Source organism: Chiloscyllium plagiosum, chromosome 4, assembly GCF_004010195.1.
Source record: "Chiloscyllium plagiosum isolate BGI_BamShark_2017 chromosome 4, ASM401019v2, whole genome shotgun sequence".
In the NCBI taxonomy this organism is placed as follows: domain Eukaryota; kingdom Metazoa; phylum Chordata; class Chondrichthyes; order Orectolobiformes; family Hemiscylliidae; genus Chiloscyllium; species Chiloscyllium plagiosum.
In genome coordinates, this window is record NC_057713.1 from 84,974,063 (window position 1) to 84,986,158 (window position 12,096).

Genomic DNA, 12,096 nt, shown 5'->3' on the forward strand with positions numbered 1-12,096 from the left:
TTTCTTATTTCTTAGTTCCACCCAAATAACTTCCCTGGATGTATTTCTGGGAATATCCTCCCTCAGCACAGCTGTAATGCTATCCCTTATCAAAAATGCCACTCCCCCTCCTCTCTTGCCTCCCTTTCTATCCTTCCTGTAGCATTTGTATCCTGGAACATTAAGCTGCCAGTCCTGCCCATCCCTGAGCCATGTTTCTGTAATTGCTATGATATCCCAGTCCCATGTTCCTAACCATGCCCTGAGTTCATCTGCCTTCCCTGTTAGGCCACTTGCTTTGAAATAAATGCAGTTTAATTTATTAGTCCTACCTTGCCCCTGCCTGCCTGACTGTTTGATTCACTTCTGCTCTCAACTGTACCAGTCTGAGATTGATCTCTTTCCTCACTATCTCCCTGGGTCCCCTTCCAATTTAGGTGCAATCCGTCCTTCTTGTACAGGTCACTTCTACCCCAAAAGAAATTCCAATGATCCAAAAATGTGAATCCTTCTCCCATACACCAGCTCCTCAGCCATGCATTCATCTGCTCTATCCTCCTATTCCTGCCCTCACTAGCTCGTAGCACTGGGAGTAATCCAGATATTACTACCCTTGTGGACCTCCTTTTTAAATTTCTACCTAACTCTCTGTAATCTCACTTCAGAGTGTCGACCTTGTCCCTTCTAATGTCCTTGGTTCCAATGTGGAAGTGACCGTCGGACCTCCTTTTTAAATTTCTACCTAACTCTCTGTAATCTCACTTCAGAGTGTCAACCTTTTCCCTTCTAATGTCGTTGGTTCCAATGTGGACAGTGACCTCCTGCTGGCCCTTCTCCCCCGTGAGAACATTTTGCGCCCTCTCTGAGACATCCTTGATCCTGGCACCAGAGAAACAACACACCATTCTGCTTTTTCTCTGCTGGCCACAGATGTTGAAGGGCTGTGATGATGGAGAAGACCATGCAAACTAGGAGCCGAAGTAAACTATTCAGCCTCTTGAGCTTGGTCTGCCGTTCGATAAGATCATGGCTGATCTGTTTGTGTTTCGAAGTCCACATTTCCATCTGCCCCCATAAAAATATTTGATAACCCTACCTAAAAAGAATCTATTTACCTTTGCCTTAAGAATGCTTAATGCCTTATGAGGCAGAGTGTCCCAAACTCTTTCAACCCATTGAGAGAAAACAGTTCTCATCTCCTCAAAGTGATCCTTAGCTTTAAAACAATGCTGCCTTTCTCTGGACATGTCCACAAGCTGAAATCTACCTTCCACATCCACCTTGTCAAGATATTCAGGATCTTACCCATTTCAATCAAGTATCACCTCAATCTCATAAACTCCAATGGAAACAAGGCCAGCCTGTCTAACCTACTCTTATTAGGTCACCCTCATTCCAGGGATCTGTATAGTAAACCTCCAAACTGTCTCCAATGAATTTACATATTTCCTTAAATAAGGATTATAAAACTGCATGATATTTGCGCTGTTATCTCATCAATGCCTCAATGACTTGAATCATAATATCCTTACGTTGGTGTTCAATCAGTCTCATGCCAAAGGATAGGATCCCATGAGTCACCCTTGATTACCTGCTCTACCAGCATGCTAACTTTTTGACTTTTTCACCAGAACATCTGGATCTCTCTGCATCTTGGCATTCTGCAGTCATTGCAGGTCAGGCAGCATCCAAGGAACAGGAGAATCGACGTTTCGGGCATAAAGCCCTTCTTCAGGAAGAAGGGATTATGCCCGAAACGTCGATTCTCCTGTTCCTTGGATGCTGCCTGACCTGCTGCGCTTTTCCAGCAACATGTTTTCAGCTCTGATCTCCAGCATCTGCAGTCCTCACTTTCTCCTCCATTCTGCAGTCATTCACTGTTTAATTAGTATTCTACTTTTTCATTCCTCCACCCCAGAGTGGACAGCTACACTTTGTAATCAATCTGCCAGATCTTACCCACTGAATCAACTTGTACATATCAGTGTGTAACCTCCTTATGCAAAAACAGAAAATCCTGGACAAATGCAGCATGTCTGGAAGTATCTGCAGAGAGAGAAAAACAAAGTTTCCATTTCAAATCCGATATGACTCTTCAAAACTAATTGTGACGAATTTCAGTCCTGAAGAAGAGTCATAACAGACTCGAAACCAATGCTTCTAATCTGTGTTCGGCCGCAGCCACACAAAGGTTCTGCAATTGGTCTGCCAACACCGATCATGCATTGACTTCTGGTTCCAGAAGTTATTGTTTTGCACAAACCTCGATGGGAGGGAACGCTTCTGAAAGTTTCTGTCTCTACTGATGCTGTCAGACCTACTGAATTTCTCCAGATTTTTCTATGTTTATTTCAGATTTCCAATATCCGTGGTACCTTGCTTTTGCATAACCTCCTTATTTCTTTCTTATAAGCATTATTTCCCATCTGTTTTAGTCTTGTCTGCAAGATTTGGCTATTAAGCCTTCGCTATCCTCATCAATGTAATCGATGTAAATTGTAAAATGTTGAGACCTCTGCTGGATGCACTTTTTCACGTCTTGCCAATCAGGCAAAGGCCGATGTGTACGTTCTGCTTTCTGCTAATCAACCAGTTTTCTTCTCATGCAAATATGTTGTATTCGATACCATGAGTGTTTTATTTTCTGCAGTAACTGATATGGCGTTCTATCCACAAAGTCCTAGAAATCCAAGTACAATATTTCACAGGCTGCATTTTATCCACATCACTTGTTACTCATAGTAAATTTGGGGAGGGAAGTGCTTAGGAATGTAAGTTTTTAAATCCAGGTGTTACTTGTTAGGAAGCTGATGTTGACCAGCAAATATGGTGCGAGATGAATGGGACTTAGTGCAAGTAAGGACATAGGCAACCAGATGTGCATTGGAGTAATGAAATCTAAAGTTAATAAAAACATAAATGAGATTTCAGCAAGAGTCTAGCTGGAATGAGATACTACTTAGTGTTGGCATGGCTATATGGTTGGAACTCATCTGAGGGTTATATGTCAGTTCAAGATTTCACACATTCTTCAGACAGTTGCTGGGGAAGAAATGGAGTTGTAGCTGGTGAGCAGAGTTTGGGCAGGGAATAGAAGATGATGGAACTTTCTGATTATCCAGGAGTTGGTGTTGGATATAGACTTTGATAATTTAGTAATAGCAAGGAATCAAAGGGTGATGGTGAGGTAGAGCTGGGTATAGTCGTATGTATTTAGCAATTAATGCAGATGTCACTAACATTGGATGAGACATAGTAGGGGCCCTAGGTTAACTCTTTGGGAACACTACAGCTAACTGTATAGAAGAGAAATCATTGCAAATTGTAGCCTGGCTATATTGGACAGGAATGGAGCCAGGCAAATGCAATACTGCCTCCTGATGTGTTGAACTGAATCAAAAGCTGCAAGCAGGTTAGAAAGAATATGAGGGGCAATTTACCTTTGTCACAGTCACATAGGCTATGTGTATCATTTGCAATTAATGAGAACTACTTGAGTACTGTAGTGGAGGAAAAAACCTGTTTGAAGGTACATGTAAATCCCAGGAAAAAAGAGCTTGGATTTAGTGGCAAGGAAAGGTAATTGAGACAATATGTTTGTAAGAATGCTGACTTGATTTTTGTTTTTGTTTTGAGGAGAGGGGCAATAGTGGGTTTAAAGAGGGGGAACCCTCATTTCAAGCATGCACCTCCTGCCATATGTCTTATGTGACTGAACAGATTGATTTTTAACCTGTACACCCAGGGAGCATCAGGCATCTCGTGAAGTAGTGGGGTCCATTGTGCAGAATTTGCTTCCTTTGCTGCTACCATTCTGTCTGATGTTAACATTTTTGGACTCAAATCATGATGCAACAAGTTGTTGCTACTTTAAATCATTGTGAACAAGCTTCTCCCAGTCATTAATGTCAACGCTGCGAAGTGTAAGGAGAGCTTCTGAGTGTTTTTATCGCAATCTTTGTGTTCCCTTGGAATGCTGATCTTTCGAGAGTTGAGGTAACAGGACCTGGAATGGGAGATGCTTTTCAGTCATCTTGATATAGTTCATCGTGGTCAATTTTTCAGAAGCTGTGCTGGAATGCTAGCAGAGGTGGCTTCAAGAAGCAGACTAGTGTTTATTTGATTTCTCCCCCATTGAATTCAGAGTGAGTGGCAAAGATATTACTGGTGGAATTTCTCTAGTTATTATTATTCTGAAAGGAAACTGCTGTTGGAAGTTCAGACTGTGTGAACTGTGAGTCTTCTTTCATTCGCTGAAAAACAATCTAGGTCTCAACATAACATAGAATTGTAGTGGTAACAGCTGCTTGTTAATTAGGATTTTTGTTAACTTAGAGGTCTTTATTACCAAATGCTTGCTGTCATAGTTTGTAGAACGTTGACCTTGCACATCGGATCCAGTATTCGGTGTTCTTGTGAATGGTGGCCATTTGGAAGAGGTGGCTGCCAAGGTGTGAGATTGGGTTAACATATTCCAGGAATCGATAGAGAGATCATATAAAGGTGGTGGGTATATTTGAATGACCGTGTCTTGATTGATACGTAAATTTTGCATGGAAGGTCAGATTGAGTCTTTTGTGTAGGAGAAAGTGAGGACTGCAGATGCTGGCAATCAGAGTCGAGAGTGTGACGCTTGAAAAGCGTAGCAGATCAGGCAGCATCTGAGGAGCAGGTGTTTCAGGCTTAAGCCCTCCAGCACCACATTCTCGACCCTGGGTCTCTTGTTTACAAAATTAAAGAAATCAAGAGTAGCTTGCATATCTGGTGCAGAGTTAGCAATGACACTGCCGTCATCTACATCCTGCAGATCATGTATGTCTGTGGTAGTTAGTTTAGTTTTGGCACAGGGCCAACTGAGATTAAAGGGTTTTCCATCTATGTGGTTTTTAATACTCTCACCAGAGGGCAGTTGATCTTTAAAGTGAATAACCAACATCAGGTAGATTGCAAATAGTACAGCGCTTTGGACAAATTGATAAATCTCTGTGAAGAATTCCTGGTGGAGTTATGAGGCTTTCCAGTCTATACACCAGTGCCCTCAGTAGAATCCATAGATGGGAGACCATTGATGGGCGAGCTGCAACAAGTAATCAAATGCTTGAAATACAATAAAATGTATGAACCTGCTAGTATTCCAGCTGAAGTCTTGAAAGCTGATGGGTTTTAGCTCGCATCAAGATTCCTTGCACTTATATATTGATTGGGAAGAAAGAAATCTCCCATCCCCCACCTTTAGAAATATAAAAACTTCAAGAAGCTATTACCCTGTTGTCCACATCAGGAAAATTCCTGACACGCATCCTCTAGAATCGCCCACTCCAGATGGCTGACAAAATCCTTGTTAGAGACAGTATGCCCTTAGACCTTTATTAGTACAGCAGATATGGTTTTGGTGATTCTTCACATCATAAATATTGGGAAATCCTTGTAACCAAGCTGCACAGTGACAATAAAGTAAGATATTGTTCTTTATCTGCAACAAAACTTAACATGATTTTCAATTGTAAGTTATACCAATTTGGATTCGAAACTCAATACATAAATTTAATATACACACATCCTATTATAATGGGACAAAATACTAAATAGCAAATGTGTCAATCAAAGAATGAAATCTTAACTTGAGTACTTTAATTAGTTTAAAAATTGCTACTATAATTCAACTGTCGACATTTGTTCATTATATTAACTTCTGTTCCTTTAGAATGTCATTTGTTATGTATGTAATTTAAGTAATCCTTGTATTCACAGAAAATAACCCAAACTTTCTTCATAATAGAAGCAGCTTTGCATGGCTTGTTGGGAGCACTGACGAGCACGCCATATAGTCCCACACAACACCTTGAGCGAGAGCAGGCTCTTGCCAAGCAGTTTGCTGAGATCCTTCATTTCACTCTACGATTTGATGAACTTAAGGTAAGCAGAAGTGTTTTTGCAGTGGTGGGCTGGCATCACATGCTGAAGTAATAGCGAACCATGAAGTGAGAGGGTGTATGTTTAATTTCTATTTACAGTTCTCCTGTTTATATAATTCTCAGTAACTATACAGAAGCTGCAGTGTCTCCATTCAGAGCAGATGGAGAAAGCAGCAAGTTTCCATTACCTCTAATCAATCACTCAAAGTAAGTGGAAACACTTGGCTCTTGTTGACAGATATTTGGAACACCCGGCTCTGAGTCAAAACCTCTGCATTTGAGTCCCACCTCAGGTTTGGTGACAAAGGAAGTGTGTTCATGACACAACCAAGCAGAAATGAGTGTTACTTGCAAAACCTTCCAACACAGTCCAATGGCCCACAAGATCAGGGGAAATGCCTTGTCAATCATGTGATAGACAGAACATTGAAGTCTCCACCGTCAGTATCCATAGCTCCAGACTACATTATGCAAGCTGGAGGGTGTGTTGCCATGGAAACATCAATTCCCCAACTGCTCTGTAGGACACCACCACCAAAATCTAAAATGCATTTGGTGAAGGAAAGCAAAGTACATGCCCTTAATTGAAGTGAAACTCATCAACTTTATAGCATCATAAATTAGCATTAAATTTTGACGTCTGCTTTGACTCTGCTTCATCAGTTTAAAAATTAGTTTGCTTACTAAATGAAAGCTAATTATTTCCTACTAAAGGATCAGAAATAATCTTATTGTATTTTCTTTGAATAATCCAAATTTGTGCAACCCAACTTTTGTTGATACTATTTTGAAATGTTTTGTGGTGGGTTGCAGAAGTCTATTCAGCTGAGTACACTCAGGGTCAACTATTGTGTTCCATTTGCAATTGTATGGAGCAGCAAAGTCCAGTGCAAACCAGAAAGTGTTGAATTCAACTTTTTCTTTTGTCATCCTCTCTGTGTCCACGTATATATTATTCCATCAAAGCTGGAGGAGTATAACCACATGAAGGGAGGGTCAAAGAGCAAGAGGTGTTTTGAGTGTTACTCAGTTCATGCAATTTCATAGGACAACTGAGTTTAAAATGCATTTATCTTTCATAATTTCACAGTATTTTATGAAGCATTAGTGATGTCAACCAAGATATTCTAATTTTTTTTGGAAAAGTAAACAATACTGCAGCTCCTGTGAGTCCGAGATTTAAAACTGAATTGCTGGGAACACTCACCAGATCTTGACATCTGTGAAGACAGAACTAGTGTTAATATTTCAAGTTGATAACCTTGCATCAGAACTTTGACCATTCACTACTTAAGCTTAATGGAAGTGGTCACATTTCATTGGAGACATTCAGTGTAGTCTCTTATATTACATCTGAACCTTACACCCTATTTGATTAGAAAATTACTTAGCTCAATGCGTTTGTTCTCCAGATGACAAATCCTGCTATACAGAATGACTTCAGCTACTATAGGAGAACTTTAAGTCGTATGAGGATTAATAATGTCCCAGTAAGTCAGTTTTTTTTGTTTCTTTTGAAGATCTGCTTTTCATAGTTGTTTAAAATATTTAATTTTGAGTACTACAGTTATGTATGGTTTATATATATATATAAATTTAACTCTGCTTTTTATTATCAAGTTATAATTTACTGTACAGCATCATTAGTGTGTCAGTGTGTTCTGTCAAGGCTAGGTGTTATTTTATGGCATAAGTATGCATTCTTTGATAGTTCTGAAAATCATGACATTACTTTCACTGATATACAATTAAAATTAGTTGATATACAATTAAATTAGTCACTTTGTTTAAAAATCAGATTGCAACTTGTGTTTTAAAAGTCATGCTAACATGGCAACTTGAAATATATCTCCACTGATAAATGTTCTTCAAGGGGTTTAGCTCCTACAATCTATAATTCTCTTAAATCTCTTAATCTCTTTCTTTTCGGGATGCTATTTGAAGACTACGTTTTGAGCAATCTTTTTGTCATATGTTCTAATATCTCTGTACATTGTTCATGATATTTTTTGTTAATGTCTCTAAGACTTGTTAAGCACTTCAAAGTCATATACAAATTCAAGCTGTTAGAATGCTTTTCCATTTTGGTTACAAGTTCTTTTAATTCTTTCATGGGATGTGGGCATCCCTGGCAAGGTTAGCATTTATTATTTATCACTAACTGCCCTTGAATTGACTGACTTGCTCGATGACTTCATACGGCAGTTAAGAGTCAACCTCATTACTGAGAGCCTGGAGTCATATATGGACCAGATCAGGTATAGTTGGCATGATGGCTCAGTGTTTAGCACTGCTGCCTCATAGTGCAAGGGTCCTGGGTTCACTTTCAGCATTGAGTGACTGTATAGAGTTTGCACATTCTCCCTGTGTCTGTCTGGATTTCCTCCCATAGTCCAAAGATGTGCAGATTAGGTGGATTGGCCAGGCTAAATTAGGTGTATTAGGTTGATGAGGGTGGGCCTGAGTGGGATGACTTTTGGAGGGTCAGGGCAGACTGGGCTGAATAGCCTCAGTTGTGAACCATATTGGATTTTATGATGATTGGTGATAGTTTCATAGTAATTAGATTAGATTAGAATATTTACAGTGTGGAAACAGGCCCTTCGGCTCAACAAGTCCACACTGACCTGCTGAAGCACAACCATTCCCCTACATTTATCCCTTCACCTAACACTATGGGCAATTTAGCATGGCCAATTCACCTAACCTGCACATTTTTGGACTGTGGGAGGAAACCGGAGCACCCGGAGGAAACCCACGCAGACACGGGGAGAATGTGCAAACTCCACACAGTCAGTCGCCTGAGGCGGGAATTGAACCCAGGTCTCTGGCGTTGTGAGGCAGCAGTGCTAACTACTGTGCCACCGTGCCGCCCACAAATCTAATCTAATGAAACTATTTCAAGACTAGATTTCCAGTTTTATGAATTGAGTTTAAGTGTCACCAGCAGCTGTTTGGGAAGTTGATCCAGTGTCCATACAGCCACTAGCCTGGGCCTCTGAGTTGTTAGTTCAGTGATATTATCTATGCAGCACCATCTCCCATGTTACATATTTTTGAAATCTAGTTGGAAATGCTATTACGCAACTGGATAAAGATGGACTTTTTCAAGATAAGATAGTGAATGTGCCTGTAGAATTACCACAGCTTTGTGGGTAGTATGTTGTCTTGTTCAGAGGAAGGAAGAGCCAGGGTTGCAACTGTCATATGTTATAGCAGAGGTGTATGTACTGTTGGGTTGCAGCTTCTGGCTACTTAGAAAACACAGCTAAAGAAACTACATGTAGGAAAAGTGTTTTTTTATTTAGCATATATGGTGAATGCTGTGATAACGCTGAATAGAATATAATGTCTCCATGTATGCTAACAATATGAAATGAAGTTTGGAAGCGATCAGTGAAGAGTCAGAATTGTGGTTATGTTCAATACAGTTCAAGTACCAATTTGCTCTAAATTATTTGTTAAACTTGACACACTGCTGTTTTTATCCCTCACACAGGCACCAATCTATTCTTTTGTAAACATCTAGCTGGAACTATGTTGAAACATTTCAAATAGGTGATTACATATCAAAGTTTTGGATAAAAGAGCAGCTAACACTTGGAAAGAAAAATTCCATTTACTTAATGGTTGACTGACAATGCTGCCTTATTTTCATTACATTGGCCTTGGTAACAATTTTAGAACACCTTTGAGTTGGAAAATGGGTATATTTAATTTTTTTGATATAATCTTTTTGAATTGATTAGTCTTAACATTTTTAAAGAGAAGTGCCATTTAAAACCACATTTCAGAATTTATTTCTAAGTTGAGTTATTCAAGTAACTCCAAAGAATATTGCCTTAAAGACTGACCTCATCAGTTTGGAGTCAGGTACAAAAAATTGTATAAATTCTATAAATGGAGATGGCTTGAAGAATAATAAATGTTGTAACTAGTTTTGTCATTATTGTTTTTTAGAACAAAACTTTGCAAGTAATAGTTTCATTGGTACTTTAACACAAAGCTCAGTCTACAGGGTAATGAGCTTAAAATTAATGTTGCTAACATGTTAATATTTGATTCTTGTTCTTTTTAATTAGGCAGAAGGAGAAAATGAAGTAAATAATGAATTGGCCAATAGAATGTCCCTGTTTTATGCTGAAGCAACTCCAATGCTGAAAACCTTGAGTGATGCCACAACTAAGTTTGTTTCGGATGTAAGTATAACATACCCTGATTTGCCCATAGTCCAAGTTGAGATTAAAACGTTCACTTCCATATTCTGTTCACTGGCTAAAAGACTGTAATTCATTAATGAATATGAGACTTATTTAATATAGTAAAGTATTGATTCAAATGACCTCTAATGCCACTCCTATCTTTATTTCTTTTGTAGAACAAGTCTCTACCCATAGAGAACACCACTGACTGCTTAAGCACTATGGCGAGTGTATGCAGAGTTATGCTGGAGACACCGTAAGTAGGGCAAAATGACTTAATGGCAGTGGTTTCAGTGGAGTAATGATTTGAAGATAATATGGATAAATTTTGCTGGAGTAGGGCAGCTGCGAGATGTTTCCTGCACCATTCCCCTCCAATGTGCTTTAAAAGTTTCAATCGTGATGATAGATGAAAACACACGTGACATAGTCAGAATTATGGAGACATGACTGCAGGGTGAGCAAGGAATTGAACATCCCAGGATAGACCGAAAAGAAAAGGCGTGGAGTTCCAATCCTGATTGAAAGGGGAATTAATATAACAGTGAGGAAGGATATTAGCTCTGATATGGAATCTGTACAGAGAGAGCTGAGAAACACTAGAGGGGAGGATATAAAGCAATAGCGGGGATGTATAAAAGCCCCAAATAGTAGGGGTAATGTTGGGAATAAACAGAAAATTAGAGATACGTGCAGTAATGGAACATCTGTAATCATGGGTGAATTTAATCTGCGTATTGATTGTACAGATCAAATTAGTAACAGTGCCATAGAGGAGGACATCCTGGAATATATTCCGGACAGTCTCTGGACCAATACGTGGCGGAGCCAACTAGAGAACAGACCATCCTGGACTGGATATTGTGTAATGAGAAAGGAATAATTGGCAATCTAGTTATGCTGGACCCTTTGGAGCTGAGTGACTATAATATGATAGATTTGCTCATCAAAATAGAAAGTGACATAGTTGTTTCTGAGCCAAGGGTCCTGAATCTAAATCGAAGAAACTACGATGATGTGAGGTATCATACAATACACATCAAATGTACTTAATTAGCTTTAAAGTGTTTTAGACTTCCTGCAGTTTGAAAGACACCTATGCAAATATAGCGCACATTAAATTTTGGAGACTAATTTCATGCATGTGGAGATCCAAACTTAAAAATATAACATAGAAGGTATGACATCAAGGTATGCAGGGCTAGAGTACATGAAGAAACTTTTCTTAGTTAAGGGGGTTTTAATATCCAGGTATTAATTCACTGGTGGGTTGCTTGTCGCTCTGCTGACATTATTTCTCATTTTGGGTAAGCACCATACCACAATATGATTGCAGAAATCCTTTAAATATTAAAGTTGTTATTTGGAATGGAGAGGAGCTTTGATAGAAGCATGTTCATCAGTGATGAATCCAAAAGGCCTGTAGCTAGAAAATTGATTCCCTTACCAGTTTTAACTTCTAGCAATGATTTAATTTCTGATCAGCAAATTAAACTGTTTAAGTTTTATTTTCAACCATTTTACCTTTGAACACCCCTTTTGATACGCTTAGAACATTTAGTGAATAAATTTAAGCAAAATTTTGTTGCAATTCAACTTTACTCAACATTTACATAATAAAAATTTGACTGCTTCAATTCTGAAATACCCATTGGGTGTTTGATTTTGTATACTGGCCAGCCTGAAGCATCTCTGGTTAGCCCAAATCTTTGAGACGAGATAAATTGTTATGTAAGTTAATCAGGTGAAATCATTTCCAGAATTTCTGATAAATTGATTTTTGGTTAATGTACTAACTGTTTAAACAAAAAACAAATTTTTTGAAAAGTGTAATTAATATCCAATTTATTTATTTTTCATGTACAGGGAATACAGAAGCAGATTTGCAAGTGAAGAAACAGTATCGTTTTGTCTGAGGGTGATGGTGGGTGTCATCATTCTTTATGACCACGTGCATCCAGTTGGGGCATTTGCCAAAACATCTAAAATTGACGTGAGTT

General features: G+C 38.9%; 1 protein-coding gene across 7 annotated transcripts in view; it reads left to right on the plus strand.

The window, feature by feature from the left end:
• Window positions 1–12,096, plus strand: part of fam49bb (family with sequence similarity 49 member Bb) — a 182,060-nt gene that overhangs the window by 164,335 nt on the left and 5,629 nt on the right. For all 7 annotated transcript variants that reach the window (XM_043688537.1, XM_043688540.1, XM_043688539.1 and 4 more), the window contains exons 7-11: window positions 5,759–5,895; window positions 7,307–7,384; window positions 9,977–10,093; window positions 10,273–10,352; window positions 11,963–12,089. In XM_043688537.1, coding sequence (XP_043544472.1) covers window positions 5,759–5,895; window positions 7,307–7,384; window positions 9,977–10,093; window positions 10,273–10,352; window positions 11,963–12,089 — 539 coding nt within the window. The remainder of the gene's footprint in view (window positions 1–5,758; window positions 5,896–7,306; window positions 7,385–9,976; window positions 10,094–10,272; window positions 10,353–11,962; window positions 12,090–12,096) is intronic.